The sequence below is a fragment of the Triticum urartu genome, chromosome 2 (assembly GCF_003073215.2).
Source record: "Triticum urartu cultivar G1812 chromosome 2, Tu2.1, whole genome shotgun sequence".
Classification (NCBI taxonomy): domain Eukaryota; kingdom Viridiplantae; phylum Streptophyta; class Magnoliopsida; order Poales; family Poaceae; genus Triticum; species Triticum urartu.
The window spans coordinates 580,741,003-580,761,112 of record NC_053023.1 but is presented as its reverse complement, the minus strand read 5'-3'; the positions used below and the strand labels follow the sequence as shown (position 1 = coordinate 580,761,112).

Genomic DNA, 20,110 nt, shown 5'->3' with positions numbered 1-20,110 from the left:
TCACGCTGCCGGTAACATTTGGCAGCGAGCTAAACTTCAGGACTGAGAGGGTCACATTCGACGTTGCCGATATCCCATTGCCCTACAATGGGATACTTGGCCGTCCAGCACTCGCCAAGTTCATGGCAGCCTCTCACTACGCATATAACATGCTGAAGATGCCAGGCCCGATAAGCGTCATTTCTGTCCCTGGCGACAAGAAGGATGCTCTTATCTGTGCCGACAAGATCTACCGGAAAGCAGCAGCCACGGCAGATCGCAATCCACTTGCTGCTGAAGCTCTCGGGGGGAAGAAGACCAAGTCCGGCAAGAGTTCTGATGCCCACTCCGGCAAGCGCACCTCTTCGGAGTGCTGCGCCGCCGTCGAGGACGCACCATCGAGCTCCACCGGCAAGACCAAGTCCGGCAAGAGTTCTGGTGCCCACTCCGGCAAGCACACCTCTTCGGAGTGCTGCGCTGCCGTTGAGGACGCGCCATCGAACTCCACCGGCAAGTGCAAGAAGACGATGGCGGCTCCGCCAGAGACGAAGAAGGTGCCCGCCAAGGAGGACGGCACTGATGGTACCTTCACCATCAGTGCCACGCTCGACCCTAAATAGGAAAGCGTGCTCGTTACTTTCCTGCGGGCGAATGTCGACGTGTTTGCATGGCAGCCGTCTGACATCCCCGGTGTTCCCAGGAAAGTGATTGAGCACCACCTTGCCGTTTGTCCTCATGCGCGGCCCGTCAAGCAGAAAGTCAGAAAGCAGGCAGTGGAGCGCCAAGAATTCATTGCAGAAGAAATCAAGAAACTGGAAGCAGCGGGCCTTGTCAGAGGAGTGCTCTATCCCACGTGGTTGGCCAATCCTGTCGTTGTGCGCAAGGCAAACGGGAAATGGAGACTTTGCATCGATTTCATCGATGTTAACAAAGCTTGTCCCAAAGACCCATTTCCTTTGCCGCGCATTGACCAGATTGTTGACTCCACAGCCGGATGTGATTTGCTCTCATTTCTTGACGCATACTCAGGATATCATCAGATCTTCATGGCAGAAGAGGATGAGGAGAAGACCGCATTTATTACTCCATGTGGCACGTACTGTTTCGTACGGATGCCTTTCGGATTAAAAAATGCTGGTTCGACATTTGCAAGAGTAGTCCATGTTGCTCTTGAGCCACAGATACACAGAAATGTGGAAGCCTACATGGATGATATAGTGGTCAAGAGCAAGGACAGAGCAACCCCGACTCAAGATTTGGACGAGACCTTTGCAAATCTGCGCAAGATCAGCCTCAAGCTCAACCCAGAGAAGTGTGTGTTTGGAGTTCCCTCCGGCAAGCTTCTCGGGTTCTTCGTGTCTCAGCGGGGAATTGAAGCCAACCCCGACAAGATCAGGGCCATTGAGCAGATTGAAGCACCAAAGCGCGTCAAGGATGTACAGAAACTTGCCGGTTGCGTGGCTGCTCTCAGCAGGTTTATCTCTCGGTCTGCTGAGCGCGCCCTGCCGTTTTTCAAATTATTGAAAAAGGCAGGTCCGATGAAATGGACTCCGGAAGCGGAGGCTGCGCTGCAGGACCTGAAGAGATACCTGTCCTCCCCTCCAATACTTGTCGCACCTAAGCCACAAGAGAAGTTGCTGCTGTACATAGCGACAACCAATCAAGTGGTTAGTGCTGCGTTAGTAGCAGAGAGGGAGGCAGATGATGAGCCAGCAACCGCGGCAAGCGCATCCAGCGACAAGCAGGGGGCCTCCCCGACAAGCTCTGGTTCCGACAAAGATGGATCTGCGCAGATGCACGAAGAGACACGGAAGAGAATGGTGCAGCGCCCAGTTTACTTTGTCAGTTCCCTCCTGCAGGGGGCTAGGTCAAGGTATTCTGGTGTGCAGAAATTGCTTTTCGGCCTTCTCATGGCCTCGAGAAAGCTGCGCCATTACTTCTAAGCACATGAGATCACAGTCGTCACTCGCTTTCCGCTGAAAAGGATACTGCAGAATCCAGAAGCGACAGGCAGGATTGTTGAGTGGGCACTGGAACTGTCAAGATTTGGCCTCAAGTTTGAAAGTACTTCAACTATCCAGAGCAGAGCATTGGCAGAATTTATAGCAGAATGGACGCCAACGCCAGATGAAGAAATTCCAGAAACGAGCATCCTCGACAAGGAAGCAAGCAAAGAGTGGCTGATGTACTTTGATGGTGCCTTCTCGCTGCAAGGCGCCGGCGCTGGTGTGCTGCTTATCGCACCCACCGGAGAGCACCTCAAGTACATAGTCCAGATGCACTTTCCGAAGGAGCAAGCAACGAACAATACTGCAGAGTATGAGGGATTGCTTGCCGGTCTCAGGATCGCGGCAGACCTTGGGATCAAGAAGCTCATTGTCAGGGGTGACTCACAGCTTGTCGTCCGCCAAGTAAACAAGAATTATCAGAGTCCGTTGATGGAAGCTTACATTGACGAAGTGAGAAAGCTAGAAGAACACTTTGACGGCCTACAAATGGAGCATGTTCCAAGAGCTCAGAACGCCATTGCAGATGGCCTGTCAAAGTGTGCTACACTTAAGTTACCTGTGGAACCAGGGATCTTTGTGCTCAAGCTGACTCAACCGTCCGTAACACCATCAACTAGACAGAGCAGGAAAAGGAAGTTGATTTCTGGTGACTATTTGCCGGCAGAGCTTCCCGAAGCCGCCGCCAAGAGGGTCCCCAAGATCGACGCCAAGAGCGCTGAGGAGCAGTCTGCTCCGGCAAGCCCTAGGGTTTGTTCCGTTGAAGCAGAAGCTCCCGGCAAGCTTGTCGGGGAACGTCAAGCTCCGGCAGAGACACAAATTCTCGCCGTAGAAGCGGATGTTCCCGCGGCAGCTGAGACCGACACCAAGAGCGCTGGGGAGCAAGATGCTCCGGCAAGCCCTAGGGTTTGTTCCGTTGAAGCAGAAGCTCCCGGCAAGTTTTGCTCCGGCAAGCTTGTCGGGGAACGTCAAGCTCCGGCAGAGCCGCAGATTCTTGCCATAGAAGCGGATGTTCCCGCAGCAACAGAGTTGCCTTTAGTCCTTGTTGTCGAGCCACAAGCTCCAACATGAGCGTAGCAGATCGTCCGTTTCCTTCAGACAGGAGAACTTCCCGAAGAGCAAGAAGAAGCGGAAAGAGTAGCCCGGCAGTCAAGTATGTACCAGTTTGTCGACAAGACACTGTACAGAAGAAGACTCAACAGGGTGAAATTGAAGTGTATTCCCCGGGAAGACGGACAAAAGCTGTTGGCAGAGATACATGGAGGCATATGTGGTCACCACATTGGCGCAAGAGCACTTGTCGGCAAAGCATTCCGGCAAGGTTTCTTCTGGCCAACAGCCTTCCAGGATGCAACTGCACAAGTAATCAAGTGTGAAGCGTGCCAGTTTCATTCCAAGCAGATACACCAGCCAGCTCAAGCTCTTCAGACGATCCCTTTATCCTGGCCATTTTCGGTCTGGGGGCTCGACATCCTCGGCCCCTTTCCCCGAGCTGTCGGGGGCTTTGAGTACTTGTACGTTGCAATCGACAAGTTCACAAAGTGGCCGGAAGTGGAACCAGTGAGGAAGGTGACCGCACAGTCAGCCGTCAAGTTCTTCAGGTCGATTGTCTGCCGCTTCGGGATCCCTAACAGGATAATCACCGACAACGGAACACAATTCACGAGCCGCACCTTTATGCAGTACGTCCAAGATCTTGGCGCCAAGGTCTGTTTCGCTTCTGTTGCTCACCCGAGAAGCAACGGTCAAGCGGAGAGGGCAAATGCTGAAGTGCTGCGCGGGCTCAAGACCAGAACTTTCGACAAGCTGCACAAGTGCGGAAGAAACTGGATCGAGGAGCTGCCGGTGGCTCTTTGGTCGATCAGAACAACGCCAAATCGAGCCACTGGATAGACACCCTTTGCTCTAGTCTATGGAGCAGAGGCAGTTACCCCCACGGAACTCGTAGACGGGTCACCTCGAGTGCTCGCTTATGATGAGCTCGAGCAAGAGCGGCTGCAGCAAGATGACGCGCTGCTCCTTGAGGAAGACCGTCTCCAGGCTGCTGTGCGAGCTGCTCGCTACCAGCAAGCTCTGCGCCGCTACCATAGCCGCAGAGTCAATGCCAGGAGTCTCGAGGAAGGCGACCTTGTTCTTCGGCGCGTTCAGTCGGCCAAGAATTCCAACAAGTTGACGCCGAAGTGGGAAGGCCCTTACCGGGTGAAGCGAGTCACAAGGCCTGGCGCTGTCCGCCTTGAGACCGAAGATGGCGTACCAGTGAGCAACTCCTAGAACATCGAGCATCTTCGTAAGTTTTACCCGTAAGGCGCGGTTGTCGGACCCTGTCCGGCAACCACCTTTCTGTACAAGTCTTGCCGCTGTTGCATGTAATCCTTTGTACAGAGCCAGGCACAGACCCTGAGCACCAGTAAATGAAGCGCTGATCACCATGGGGTTAGAGCATGCATGCTAGGTCGAGTCTCGTCCTTGGTTAGGGTCGATAGTGCCTAACAGCTGCTAACCCCTAGCTTAGAGGTCGAGAGTCCGTCCCTTCGCTTTTCCTTCGTTCGCAGGGCTCGCATATCCTGGCCGGACCGCTTGAGGGCAAGAAGGAGAAGAAGGGCGCGCCGGTGCCTGAGCCCCGGCAAACCGGTGTTTCTGGGGGCTGCGGGTGCCAAGATTCATCCACGGCAAGCCAGAGTTGCCGGGGGCTGCGATATCAGATAAGTCTTTCGTCCCTCTTCATGCATCCTCTTATGGACTGGGGAATGCGAAACCGCGTTTCTTCCCGAAAACTGCCGTGCTCCCTCAACTCTAGGCCCTGGGGCTCGTTCCCGGGGCTGAGTTTGGTCGTAGTCGCGGCAGCAAAGGGATGAAACGAGGCCGCACCCACCTCGTTCCCGCCTCCGTCAAAGGCACGAGAAAGGTCGAGCGACGTGGGAAGGCGGCAGGTCCTGTTGCCGGGAGATGAAATGTCTGTCCGAGGGACACCAAGGATTTGCTCCTTGGCGTGGGTTCAACCCGCGAGACAAATAACCCGGCAAACATCCCCTTTTCATTAAAAAACATCCCACTCAGGTACAGTCCATAGAGGATGAAAAACATGAAAGAGAGGACTACAAGTTTTAGATGCAGCTAAGGCCCGAAGGCTTACAAATTAAAAAGATAAGGTGCCCGTAATCCTTTTCCTATCCCTCTCTTCAGGAGATAGGTCAAGGAGGCGAAAAGGGCAAAAGAGGCGCCTAGGCGAGCTACGGGTGCCAGAAGACACCAAGAGAACATCCTGGGGGCCGTCCAAAGGCTGGACGATGATGGCAGCGCCGGAAGCGGGGCTCGAAGACGGGGCGGCAGGACGTCAGCACGCTGTCGAGGGCACCACGCCCTCGTACTCCGACCTGACGGCCTTGTCGCCAGCCCTCTTCCCCTTCCGCAGCCTCCCTACGCCAGCCGCCCAAGGAGACGGCCCCGGGGAGTTCAAGGAGCCGGCGACACGGATGATGGGGTCGCCGGTGCCGCGCGAAGCGGCGCCCGATGCCTAGTCGGACCCGCCATCCCACCGCCCGCTACCCTCATCGTCGCTGTCGCTCTCCTCCTCGTCACTCTCGCTCGAGGAGGAGCCTTCGCTATCGGAGGAGCTGTCCACGCAGCACTTCGCCCGAGTGCCGAAGCACCCGAAGACCTTGACGGAGAGGAGATCGCCCTCCATCAACTTAAAATGAAGGGTAAAACCCTCCATCAGGCTGTGGATACGGGCGAACGTCTTCCACCCTCGATCAAGATACATCACATTAGGGGCTGGGAATACAACGCGGACTCGCGTGCCGCTGATCCCACAGCCCCTCATGTGCAGTCTCAGTGTCTCGGGCGGGTCCAACTCCATCGCGCTCGCAAACGGAGCTGGAAGCCGGAGGCGACGACGAGGCGCCCGGCGCAGCCTGACGAAGAACTCGCAAGGGTTGTCCCCTATATGGACCGCCGTGGGGGGAGGAGTCGCTGGCGGAGGCGAAGCTGGCGCGCCACCCCGTCCGCCTCTTCCCCGAGCGCCTCGACCTCGTCCTCGACCTCGTCCGCGACCTCGCCCCCTCCCTCTCCCCCTTATGGCTGGCTCTGCCACCACGAGCGCGGGAGAGGGAGGGGTGCGCTGTCTGGCGGCGACCCTCGCCGCCACCGATGAAGGGCCAGGGTTCCCTTTCTCCATGGCAAATGAGAGAAAGGGGAGCAGAAGCTGAAGAAGGGAGGAGATGAGAGAGTGCGGGTTTCTGCGCTCCCCTCCCGCTCTTTATAAAGGAGCGAGGTGGGGGCTCGGCCGCCCCGCTCAGCGAATCAAGGCACGGGGAGAGCAGGGAATCGGGGCCAACCCGCTGCCTCTGCTCGCGACGGCCCAGATTCCCACTCCCACCGTCCACGACTCCAAGCGCATGGGAGCCGCGTGGCGGGGATGCAGAGCTGAGGCGATGGATGAGGCGGCCTCGCCCCACCCCGTGATCGCGGGGAGTGGGCGCCTCGAAAACCGCGCACCGGCCCCGTCCAATAAATGCACCACGCCCCCACGCCTACCTCCGTTTAGGTAGGAGGGCGCGAACCGTCCCCTTCATCATGGCTTGACGCATGCCCACGGGGCTGAGCCCCGCGCACGCCGCCCACGTCACCCACGACGCCGCGTTTGACGCGCACCGTTCTGGGCGTGCGCGGTGGGAGCGGAGAGATATGCGGCGTGACCTAGGCCGCGCGTGTCCGTGCACTGTTTTGGGCCTGGCCCAACAAGCTCGGCACCGTGTCTGGCCCAGGCCCGGGGGCTCCTGTCGGTGTACTAGAGTAGGGGTACCCTAGTACCCCGAACTTGTGCACGGGCAGTCGCAGCATCCCGCGGCAAGGCTTGCCGCGGTGGCCGCCAAGACCCTCCGCGGCTACTTTGAAGACCATTCAAGAACAAAGTACTAAAACCAAGGCCCCGGCAAGAGGAGCTTGCCGGGAAGGCCAACCAAGGCCCCGGCAAGAAAAGCTGGCCGGGAAGAAGACAAGACCCCGGCAAGAGGAGCTTGCCGGGAAGGCCACTCAAGGCATACCAAGAAAGCTTGCCGCGACGCGCCGCGCGTCCCGGCAAGGCCCGGTGAGCGACAAGCTCCCGAATACGACAAGGCGACGACCGCGGCAAGGAGCTTGCCGCGGGAAACCCCCACTTCGTGCCCGCGCTCCAGCACACCTGCCAACGTGTCGCTCTGGGACCCTCCCAAGCACACGTGGCAGAGAGGCCGTGCAGCTAGGGGTGCGCGGTGGCAAGCAGGCGCTGACGAGATAACCATCGTGGCAAGCAGGCGCTGACAAGGTAACCATCATGGCAAACGGTGGCGTCCCTAGCGGTCCATTTCGGCACTGTTTAGGCGACACAGACGGGCAATTAATGCCCTTGTCCCCTGCCGCCAGGGTTAGGTATGACAACACTGTACAGGTAGCTGTACCAACCACCACTTTTACATTTTTGCCCCCCGTTGCTATGTCGGTAACCCCTTGAGCATATAAAAGGAGGCCCGAGTGCAACGAGGGAGGGGGTTAGCCACTTCGAACACTCACGCTCGATCTTGCTAGCTGCTGGTGTATACTGTAGCACTCTGCGCTCCCGAGCTAGAAATCAATACAACACCACAAAGCAGGAGTAGGGTTTTACGCATCCGTGCGGTCCGAACCTGGGTAAATCGCTCGTGTGTCTCGCCTCGATCTGCTCTTTGCGCGACCTCCGCCCCCGCCGAACCAAAAGGGACCCGGTCCGCCGGTCCCATAGGTTCCCGTGGATCTAGCGGCCCCGACAATATGCGAGTTTGAATGAATTCCAAGAAGTCAAATAACTCAATGACCATCTCCGAAAAGTGGTTGATGAGCTGCAAAAACAGTTTGATGGTCATACACAGACTGGCACATAAAATATTTGCAACTGTCGGATATCATGGAGAAGAATAGATGCAGTATGAGAAGGATCTTGGTGAACTCAGTCACCGTAATGGTGAAGCTTAAACTTTCTTTGTGAACCAGCTAGATGACGTTATAGCTTGGATCTGTACATGGTCTTTACTCATTCCTATGGACTCCAGGGAGCCTTTGCTTACTGGGTGCAACCAATGGGAGATGGTGGCTCGGCCTATATTCAACCGGTTCGGATGACGTTCACATAATAGGATAGAGGGCTAGAGAGCTTGTCCTTATTATCACCGTATCGGTTGAGGCCCTATATTTTTTTCAGATCTTTGTGCTATGACTTTGCTCCGTTTGTGAGCTATAAGATCTTTATGATGATACTTTCTGCATTTTTAATAAAATGGCCGCATGCATCATCATGATGCAGAGACCGGGGGTATACCTCCATTACCAAAAAAAAAGCTAGATGACGTTAACCAGAAAATTGAGCAGAAACTTGAAGTAATGATTGTCTTCCTGCCGAGTGACATTCAAACTGACCTCTTTTTACTCATTGTCACTAACCTTCACTTGTGCAGAATTTTGTTCTGATCCAAGTGAGGAGGCGCATAAAGTTCACCCAGAACTTGAAGCATACGGGATGGACATCAAGGAGACCCCATGGGCATCCACTCGGCAGCAGAGTTTTTCATCTGGCTAGAGGAGCATGCTGAAGCGGCAAGGGACCATGTAGCCGGAGTGAAGGAATCCATGAAGGAAATCAATGCAGACATGCGCCCTGGGGAAGAACTTGATGGAGAACTAGAAGCCTGCCTATCCCAACTTGCGCAAGTGTGAGACCGAGTGACACAATGGAAGAAATGCGTTGCACATCATGGACCTGATGTTGCCCTTGCTCTCACTCTCACATTCCTAAGATCAATGAGAAGAAATTTCAAGCAGTTGGATCTGGGAATACAGAGGGCCAAAACTTTGAAGACCACTTGGAGACCTTTATCGAAGCTGCAAGCCAGATTCCCGATTTCATTGATTTGGATACTTTCATTGATCCAGTCAGAGTGCCAGACACCCTGAAGGCCGAGGCCGAAAAGGAAAAAGGAAAAGGCAACGAGTGAAAAACTTAGGTGTTAAATTTTCCTTGGAATGCTGAGTGAAATTTGTAAGAAACTTTAAGTCTGATTGAGCAGCGAGACTCGAAAACTCCTAATTATTTTGCTTTAGAGAAAAGTATACTTTTCGTTCCTTAACTTTTGGTAAAGTCTAAATTTAGTCCCTCAACTTTAAAACCGGACAACTTGCATCCTCAACTTTTGAAACCAGTTAAGTTTAGTCCCTAGTCTCGCCTAACCCGGTATCATTGCTAACTCAATGTGGTTTTGACCTGTCTTTGTCCACGTGGCAGTCTATATCTCTCCTTCCTTCTTCCTCCTCACAATGGCTTACTAAGGCATTTCATCAAACACCTAGCACGCATTATATGCGCCGTCCACGACCAAACAGCGGTGGCTACTCCCGCCGGTGCTCACGTTGCTCATGCACGTGCGCCATACCGTGTGTGCGCCAGCGTGCTGCTTCGCTTAGGCCAAAAGAAAGCCACGGCTCTGGACAGTGCAGCTCAGCATCAACATCTCCGTCATGCTCTCCCCCGTGTTGGTCGTAACTCCCCAGGATGCAGCGCAGCTCGGCATCGCTGGCCGCACCAACGGAGCGCTGGCCGCAACAACCGGGCGATATGGCTGTTTGGCTCGGCACGCGGCGTCCGAGGAAAATGCCCGTCGTCCACCAGCCGTTGTTGCCTGATTTGATCGGGACTCCTCCATCAACCACGCCTCCATCCAGCTTCGTTGCACCACACAGCTTCATGCATTGCACTGTGGCACCACGCTATGTGCACAGGTATACACCAACGCACATATGTGGATGGCTGCTTGCACGTCCTGCGTTAGCCTGCTGGCTCACCAATCCGCGTACACCAACGCCGTGCACGAGCCAGCTACGCGTACGCGACGCACCAGCCAAGCAGCATCTCTACAGCAGAGTCTCCTGGCTTCCTGCATGGTGGTGCGCCATGTGCGCTGGTCCACAGGGGTACGCTCTGGCCGATGTCCGTTCGTGACGCCGTGTCCAACAGCATGATCGCTGGTGTGTTCCCGCACGGACACAGAGCTGCTCGTGCTGCTTCGCTAGTTCACACGCACACCGGCGCACCAGCTTGTCCACCAGCAGCCGCACCACGCCCACCACCGTCGCCTTGGAGAGGCTCCACGGGAGCGCCGCGACCCCGCCCAGCATGCCCGTGGTGCTGCCTCGTCCCGCTGCTACTGTGCGCCAGATGGAGGTGGCCGACACGCTCTTGAGCTTCTCCCCGTCGCCGCCCCTGCACTGGGTTCCCTCGCCCGTGCACCCCCGACCACGTGCTCCCAGGCAGTGGAGAAGAGGAAGTCGAGGACGAGCACGAGGTAGCTCCACCGCGCGTGGCTTGCGTGCATCCTCCCTGGCCTGGCCGTGGAACCCAGTGCATGCAAGGTGTTCGATGAAGTATCTCAATAAGCCAATATGAAAAGGAAGAAGATAGCAATATGAAAAGGAAGAAGATAGGAGGGAGAAATACTGCCACGTGGATGAAGGCCGGTCAAAACCATGCCGAGTCAGCAGCTATACCGGGCCTGCACAAACAAGGGACTGAACTTGTCTGGTTTTAAGAGTTGGGAGTGCAAGTTGTCCGGTTTTAAAGTTGAAGGACTAAATCTAGACTTCGCGAAGAGTTGAGGACGAAAAATATACTTTTCTCTTTGCTTTAAAAACTTTGAATCGGATCAAGTTAAATTGTTACTTTGGATTACTTTTCTTTGACTCTCTTATAATTGGCTCTTTGTCCGATTGAATCTTGTTAACGAACTCTCTCGTGACCATCTAGGCAGACAGGCTGCGACTAAGTTGGAAAGAGGAAAAATTGTTTAAATCCCCTCGGTTTGCTTGAACCTTTTGATAGGATAGAAAGAAAAGCGAGCCAGGATTTTGCACATACTGGGTGTGACTTGATACGTCTTCAACGTATCTAATTTCTGAAGTATTCATGTCATGTTTATAATAGTTTTATATGGTTTTGGTGCACTTTTTATATAACTTTTATATAATTTTCTTTTTTGAGGGAAGGACTTTTATATAATTTTCATGGACTAACTTTTATAACTCGGGTTTACTTGTAATTTTGTTGTAAGCCTGGAACAAACAATTATAAAACTATTACTTTTAATTAATATAATGGATTACTTTTCAAAAAAATAATACAACACTCTTGTTTACGATAGCAACATGAGAAACATGTCTTCTCATAGTTAGAGCATCTACATCCGGACCCCATATATATCCAATCCAAACGACCAGGTGGGCTGCCCGAACTCTTGTTGCACGCAAAATTGCCACAAAACCGGACATGGCAAATCCGTTCCAAAAGCCCAGACTAACAGGCAACCCTCGTATCCTGCCCATATTTAGGACGGATATGCGACATACAAACGCACCCACCACCTCGGATCAGTCCGACTGTGGCCACCCGACCCTACATATATTGAACCTGATCCGCACTTCAGACGAAACCCTAGACGCATTCTCCCTCCATTCCCCTCCCAAGCTCCCTTTTCTGGTGATCTCTGGCCTTCTTCGGCATGGCAGGTAGCTGATGTGAGTCCTACACCTCCTGATCTGTTGACTGGAACTCGTCCCACGCGGCCCCGAGGAGGAGATGGTTGTCCGCATTGCGCTCCGCCGCCCCCGGAGAAGCCTGCCCAACAGTGACGGACTCCATCCGGCGAGAACCCATTGTGTCCTCCCGAATGGTGCATGGATCCGGCGCGAGGCGCGTGGTCGCTGCCTTGCCGGAGGCAGAGCGGTCTGTCTAGTGTCCGAACGTCGTGGCGGATGCACAACCGCTTCGTTGACGCACCAAGGCCAAGGTGCACAAGCACTTCATGTCTGATGAAAATATAGCGCGGCGTGCTCGTCGTGCGAGGCAGCGAGCGAGAGACCACGGCAGTCCTCACGACAGACGCCGACGAGGCAGAGTCGCCTCTCTGGTGCCACAACGGTGACCGGTGATCCCTCGCACCACAACCGTCGTGGTGGACGTGTCGGCTTCCAACCATGACAGATCCATCGTCAATCTCACACCCACCGGCAATGTGCAGGCTCCGGGATCCGATGAGGAAGAGTAGGGCATGAGAGACGTTGGTGCGTGTCCCATGCCTACTCTACCTCGCCGGGGACCATCCCTTCACTCCGAAGGGCGCAACCGGCTGCCGGACATAGACATGGCTGGAACAACAAGGACAGTCGCCGACAAAATAGTTTTATGTTGCATGTGATCGTATGGAGTTGATTATTTGTAAATGGGGTATCTGATTGTGGAAACGATTTTGTGTGTGTTGATCGTTCATTATCCGCGGACGCGTCCGGGGAGGGATTTTGCGATTTATGGGTGTAGATGCTCTTAGCAATCTTTGACAGCAACAAGCACCTACTTTAGGCGTTGAATGAGCCAGCATTTCCACAGTGGACTGACCATGAAGAGTCTTCCTTTCTAGACTGATCAAGCTGTTTTGTGCTGTCTTGCTGGGTATCAATAAACTCGCGCTTTCTGTGAAGCTTCTGTTTTCTGCGTAACTCACTCCTGGCCGCGCAGAGAGAAGAAATGACTACTAAGCAGTGAGCACAAACGCACAATACACGTACCAGAAGGGTAACGGCACTAGCTACCAAGCACCGACGTGGAAAAAAGATGGAACTTGGAGGGAGCAGCACGCCGGGACTGGAATTAGTTCCCCGTTCAACACGACGAGCATTTGGTCTTGAACTGCCGAACTCTCGTACAGTGCGACAGCAAGTGCAGGCTACGCATCAGACTATGCTTTGAAACATGACCCCTGCAAAGAAAAGTCTTGATAGTCGACGAGCCGTGTGAATCTGTGACCGACGGTCGGTTTGATCTAGCCCAACCTTGACGCCATAGTCGTCCGCAAGATCAAACTTGCTGTGTCTATATAAACCGCTTGCCGCCGCGCCTTGCCATGCACAGTCACCTCGTAAGCAAGCAGCTGCTACAGCCTCAACAATCAAACCTTGATTCGACATGGCGAAGTCGCCCATGGCGATCTTGGCTCTCGGGCTAGCAGCACTAGTCCTATCCGGCGCCGGGCTGGTGGCCGCGCAGAACTGCGGCTGCCAGCCGAACGAGTGCTGCAGCAAGTACGGTTATTGCGGGACCGATGCCAGCTACTGCGGACAAGATTGTCGGTCAGGCCCGTGCACGGCGAGCGGCGGCGGGAGCGGCGATCCCGTGGAGAGCGTCGTCACCGACGCGTTCTTCGACGGGATCAAGTCCCAGGCCGCCGACGGGTGCCCCGGCAAGAGCTTCTACAAGCGCCAGTTTTTCCTGGACGGCGCCCAGGCGAACCCCGACTTCGGGAAAGGCAGCACCAGCGACGACGGCAAGAGGGAGATAGCCGCCTTCTTCGCCCACTTCACCCACGAGACTGGGCGTAAGTTCACCTCCAACTAACTAACTACTACCAAAACCGGACGAATTTACCTCTCCATAATTAAGCTGGTTGTATGTAACTTGCGTGCAGACATGTGCTCCATCGAGGAGAACGAAGGGGCGAGCAAGGATTACTGCGACGAGACGAACACGCAGTGGCCGTGTACCCCGGGGAAGGCCTACTACGGGCGCGGGCCGCTGCAGCTGTCGTGGAACTACAACTACGGGGCGGCCGGGGAGAGCACCGGGTTCGACGGGCTCAACAGCCCGGAGACGGTGGCGCAGGACCAGGCGCTAACGTTCAAGGCGGCCTTCTGGTTCTGGATGACCAACGTGCACCAGGCCGTGCCGCAGGGGTTCGGCGAGACCACCAGGAAAATCAACGGCGACGTGGAGTGCGACGGCAAGAGGCCAGACTTGGTGAGCGCGCGGGCGGGCTACTACACGGACTACTGCCAGCAGTTCGGCGTCGACCCGGGGAACAACCTCACTTGCTAGGTGCTTGGGTCTGAATTGATCCACGCGCAGCGATGCTCCTACTGCTCTACCTCCCTGTGTATTCTGGGATATCTATATATTCTGTATATGTAATAAATTTGGATTTCTGTATTCATATGTCGGTAATGTAAACATACTAAATAAACATTTCTTGACAAAATATGCAAATGATGCAAATATATTTCATTATTCCAGAAAATTTGATTATTTTGGAGAAGTGATTTTAACTTTTCAGGAATTTATTTCCACTATTTCAGACAAGTGGTTTGTAATGTTTCATTTACTTCAGAGATTTGCATCATTTGGATATTGAATATTCATTATTCCAGAGATTTAAATTATTTCAGAAAAGTGATTTGCACTATTAAAAAAGGTTAATTTAAATATTTAATTAAACTGATTTAAAATATTTCACTATTCCAAAATTGCGATTACTTTAGTAAAATGATTTGAACGATTTCACAAATATGTTTTCCAATATTTCACTGTTGTTGTGATGAAACAACACAGTGATTAGGGGTGTTAGCAACATGGTCAAAATAGAGATTATTGCGGATGTTGTTAGACTAGCGAGGGCAACAAATATTTTAATTGGATGTAGAACTTATAGCGAAGGATGTGGATGAGGTTATCCTCCACTAGGTAGGCCCACAGAGATATAAACCCCAACAAAGACCATGAAGGCCCAAGCTCACGTCCTATATGGCCCAAGATAATGTCAGCAACAAGGGTTTTTTGTCAATCGGCATGGGCACTTGTAGGAGGGATCACCTCACTCGGTCCACAAAGCAACCCTCACTCGGATAAACTTCACTCGGGCCATTGAAAGCACAAGTGCTCCTAGGGTGATTTTGGTAATTAATGTCAACATATCTTTTGTTGGACTAATATCTTTACCTAGTGTATTTCAGATGAGTTCAACAATGGTGTGGCAAGGACAAGAGGATGTGGAACCCCTTCAAAATGCTAAGGACAAAGATTGGCAAAAGCTCAAGACTCTTCATTTCTATTTTTAGTGGTTCAAGATCACATTGAGTCCATAGGAAAGTTAATACTATTAAAAGGGGATGATGTGTTGCTTAATGGTCTACTTGCTCAAAGTGCTTAGTGGTATTGTTCCAAAACCCTCAGCCACTTTCTCATTTCCACATATGTCCAAAACTCAAAGTCAAACTTGGCCCCACCGATTTGATCTATCCGGCGCCATCGAATTCATTTGACCTAGCCACTGCCAGAAACCCTAGACAATTCGGTCACACCGATACGGATCTCGGTCTCACCGAGATGGCCCTACATACTCTTTGTTGCCTGTTGCAATTATTTCGGTCTCACCGAAATGTGCAATCGGGCCCACTGAGTTTGCTTGACCAAGTCTCTGTTTGCTCTTTGCTGAAATTGGTCTCACCGAGTTCAAGCAATTGGTCTCACCGAGATGAGGTTTTGCCCTAGCCCTAGCACATCGGTCCCGCCGAGTTGTTCCAGTCGGTCCCACCAAGATTCCTAACGCTCATATTTTGAACTAAATCGGTCTCACTGAGTTCTTCTATTCGGTCTGACCGAGTTGGGTCAAATTGTTGGGGAACGTAGCATGCAATTTCAAAAATTTCCTACGCTCACACAAGATCTATCTAGAAGATGCATAGCAACGAGAGAGGGAGAGTGTGTCCACGTACACTCGTAGACCAAAAGCGGAAGCGTTTGACAATGCAGTTGATGTAGTCGAACTTCTTCTCATTCCGACCAATCAAGCACCGAACGTACGACACCTCCGAGTTTTGCACAGTTCATCTCAATGACTTCCCTCGAACTCTTGATCCAGCAAAGTGTCGAGGGAGAGTTCCGCCGGCACGAGAACATGGTGACTGTCGTGGGTTTGTCACGGAAGGTGTCCTTGTGAAAGGACTTAGTCGTGGAGCCATCGCAACGGGTTAGCTTAAAGGGGTTAAACCGGACAAGGGGACACGGGGAGTTTTATACTAGTTCGGCCCCTTCAAGGAAGGTAAAAGCCTACGTCTAGTTGTGATTGGTATTGCTAGGGTTTCGAAGGCCAGGGAGCGAATCCGCTTTGTCTGGCTCTCGAGTTGTTGTCTGTCCCTTGAACCGCTGTCGGGTCGTCCCCTTATATACATGGGTGGCGCCCGCCGGTTTACAGAGTCCCGAAGCCGGATCATAAACGTTACCGGTTTGGTCTCTACACTTCCTATCTTACAAAGCAAGTTACATGATTAAGCCGGTTTATATCTACATGCCTTAACTCACTTCTGGGCCTTGGGCCTTCGTAAAGCGCCATCATCTTCACATCTTCATAGGCTTCTAATCTTCATAAAGTTAATCCGGATACTCCTGGCCGGTTTACGCCCAGTAGTAATATCCCCAACATTAGGCCCCAGATTGATTTGAACCGGTTCATGTCAATCTTCATCACTTAGAAAAAATCCTCTTTTACATTTTCACCTTGATCTTGTAAACCGCCGTGACGTCATGCTCCAGGTCTTTAACAAACCGCCCTGACGTCATCTGTTCATTAAAGCTCAGGATTACCTTCATTAACGCATATCCAGTCATCGAAGCGACACCATTATTACTTATCCATTTTTTGAGCTCCTCGATTCCCGTACTTGCCGTTGTATCGTTTCGCCTTATAAATAGGGGCAGGGGACCCTTTTTCTTTTCTTTCCTGCTACCCCTTCGTCCCTTCTCCTTCTTCCCCGCGAGGTCTCTGCTCCTGAGCGCCGCCGTCGTCGACAAGCCTCGCCTCTGCCTCGCCGTCGGCCGCTGCATCACCCTGATCGAACCAGAAAGTTGCGGCATCTCTCCGCCGTTCTTGCGACATTGGTAACCCTTTTTTTTACTTCCACCCCCGATCTTATCTTTTAGGGTTTCACTGCTCGTCGGAGTTCATCGAAAACTTCAGTGTTATTCCTTTTTTTCTTATCTGTAGCATTCGAGGCTAGGCTGGATCTGTTATTCTTGCGTGACTGTAGCCATAATCGTATTCTCCTCATTAAACTCCCTCTTTATATCAAGAACAACTTATCTGGAACTACTGAACTGTTTAAGTACCTGAAGCTTGAACCTGAATATTTTCCAATTTCTGTCATACCTTAGATCTGAAATTTTTATATAAACCTGTGAGATCTGTTTCCCCTCACACCAATATAGGCGGTTTAACTTTGTATAAGCAATCTATACCATTAGCCCTCTGATAAACCGGAGGAGCCTTTCACCTCCATAGTTGTACTCCGGTTTAACAGTGTCTGGGTACCCCTGTTCTGGTATTGCCTTGTTATCCATTTTTTCATTGGTCTCCGATTTATGCAATTTCATAACTCAGTATATCTTTTACTCCATTGCATCTTATACGTCATCATGAGTGATTTATAAACCGGCCTTTCGTTTCCAGCTTGTTTATTCCACAATGGCCAAGCAATTTACCGCTTGCAATTGGGCTCGTTCCCGGGTCACCGAGGAACAATTGAACGATATGGTCAGCATCGGCACCTTGCCTAAGAAAACTGAAATTAAATGGCGAGTCCCAGGAGTAGAAAATCCTCCAACCCCAAGGCAGGGTGAGGTGGTTGTATTTGTTGATCACATGGGCCGTGGCTTCAAACCGCCAGGGTCAAAGTTTTACCGAGATGTGCTTGCCAGTTTCCAACTTCATCCTCAAGATATCGGACCTAACTCGGTCTCCAATTTATGCAACTTCCAGGTCTTCTATGAAGTGTACTTACAAGAAGAACCAACTGCGGAGCTGTTCCGGGACTTATTTCACCTAAACCGGCGCACAAAATTTGTAAATGGCCCCAACACTGAACTTGGTGGTGTCTCAATTCAGAAGCGTAAAGAAGTTGAATTTCCTCATGCCAAACTGCACAGCCATCCTAAGGAATGGAACCAGACTTGGTTTTACTGCAAAGATACGTCTCCTGAAGATGAGAATCCCCTCCCAGGCTTTCGTGATCACCGGCTTTTCAACACCTATCCAATGCCGCAACGCTTAAGCTCTGCAGGAAGGGCCAAATATGCCCCTCAACTCGCCAAACTCCGGGCTTTCATGGCCAACGGTTTAACAGGCGTTGATTTCGTGCGCTGTTGGATATCTTGGAGCATCTTGCCGCTAAGCCGGCGCCCCGGTTTAATGTGTGAGTACACCGGTGATGTTGAAGACCCACAATGTCATTGCAACATTCAGGTGACCTATGAAGAGGTCACCGAAAGTGTAAAGAAAATTTTGAATGAATCAGAAGTAGTATGTAGTCAAACCGGACTGAACCCCTTCTATACTAAGAACAGACCGCCTGCTGTAAGTACTATACTTCCTTTTCATCCTTGATATCTTTAATTTGTTCAGCTTGTAATCCTTCTTCTGCGCATGTATGTACAGGGTGATGATCCCTTCTGGAAACTGAAATTCGTAGAAAAAGCAGTAAAGCCAACTGGGGATAAAGCGGTCAATCCTTCTCGCCCCAAAACCAAAGCCGTCAAACGGACGTCAAAATGGAAAACGGCTGACCGGATTAACATGGAACTTGATGATGATGCTGATGATCCAGAAGTTGAGGTAGAACTTGACTCACTTGGCTCCCTTTTCATGCATCTCATTAACAATGATCTCCCTCAGGAGGACGCAGAAGGCAGTCAAGCTGATGATGTAGAGGTAATTACCCTTTCCTCCGGTTCAGACTCTAAGCCAACACAAAAAACCCGTCAAGCAGTCCGAGTAAGCTTTTCTCATCCTCTTGCTCATTTGGATCCAACATTTATTTTGAAGACTCAGGAGCATGAAGCTCGCCGGACAACCCGGCATAGTGGCCAACAGGTTACTTCAACCGGTTTACCTGACACCCCGGTTCGGAAGCGCCGGTCTGAGGTCTCTCCTACTCCTGACAATTCTTATCCCAAGGCAGTTTATTTCAGACAACCTATTAATCCGTCCGATTCAAATTATCAGGTGACACCTCCCTCATCCTCTGGTGAATCAACAGCAACTCAACTCCCTCCTCTGAAAACTGTGGCTGGGTAAGCTTTGTAACCTTTCATCTCAATATGTTGTAAATCTAGAATAAAATGCTAACCCTCTCTTTAATTTTGTTTGCAGAGCCAAAGCTAGACCCAGCAAGAAAGCTCGGGTCAACAATCCGCCCGAAGACCCAGCCACTGTTGAAGAGGAACCAAGAGGTGATCCGGACCAGACTTGTGAACCGGAGGGCCTTCATCCTGAAGCCGCCTCTGAGACCCGCCCCTTCAAGGCCAACACACGGATGAACCAACAGACGCTGAACCTGCCGCGCCTGACACTGAACCGGCCGAGCCAAACCGTGCTAGTCCGATGAGAGATGCTGAGACTCCATTATCACCAGCCAAAAACACTCAAGGTCAAGGAGACGATGTTATCATTACTAGAATGGGCCACAGCTCTCCTGGCCATCCCGTAATCTTGGCTCAACATAGTTCCAAGGAAGAACAGGTTGCTAGGGAAAAAGGCAAATGGAGTAGTGATTTATCGAATTATGCTCATCTCAACGCTGAAGAACTTCATTCTGGCTTCTTGAACCGTCTTCACTCAAACCGGGACTATGAAGCTGGTTTGGTGAATTTGATGAAGGAGCGATATGAGGTATTTTCATCTCCCTTTGTTCGTTGATTCAAAGTTGAAATACTAGCCCAAGTAGCCCCCAAGGGCCGTTTTATGATGTTAATCATAAACCGGGTCTTTGTAGCACTTTGAGTTTCTCATCATCGGCCCTCAAAATGTCAGGTCTCTAATAAGAACCAAGACTCCTCTTTTAACAATTAGATAGCTTTCCGCAGTGTAGCCCCCAAAGGCCGGTTTAACTTGGCAAGTTAATCCAGTTTTTAATCCATGCATCCGTTTTAGAACAAACGTACATTAGCCCCCAAGTGTCAAGGATAATGCTTGCATTGTTCTGGAGACTTGTATAAAATGTAATAATTGAGAGCAAGTAGGCATTAGCCCCCAAGTATGAAGTGTATAACTTGTTATACGTTTTGTACTTAGTACATATATAAATTCTGTTGTTTAATATACCTTCAATGTTGCAGGCTGAATTGAGGAATAGAGATGCCCGAAACTCTGACTTGCAAGAGAATGTGAAGTCACAACAAGCAGAAGTTGCAAAAGCCAAAGAGGAGCTGACCCAAGCCCTGGCCGTAATGGAAAAGCTGAAAGAATCTTTCA

General features: G+C 51.7%; 1 protein-coding gene across 1 annotated transcript; it reads left to right on the top strand.

Moving 5' to 3' along the window:
* The first annotated feature begins 12,930 nt into the window (after positions 1–12,930).
* Positions 12,931–14,115, top strand: LOC125533688 (chitinase 5-like). Its single transcript, XM_048697057.1, has 2 exons — positions 12,931–13,411; positions 13,502–14,115. Exons 1-2 carry the CDS (start codon positions 13,003–13,005, stop codon positions 13,906–13,908), a joined length of 816 nt encoding a protein of 271 aa, XP_048553014.1. The 5' UTR covers positions 12,931–13,002; the 3' UTR covers positions 13,909–14,115.
* Positions 14,116–20,110: the final 5,995 nt, after the last annotated feature.

Bases quoted from the DNA above. Each gene is read 5' to 3' on its own strand.
- LOC125533688 (XM_048697057.1), top strand. From the start codon at position 13,003: ATGGCGAAGTCGCCCATGGCGATCTTGGCTCTCGGGCTAGCAGCACTA. The intron at 13,412-13,501 runs GTAAGTTCACCT...ACTTGCGTGCAG, and splicing joins CTTCACCCACGAGACTGGGC to ACATGTGCTCCATCGAGGAG.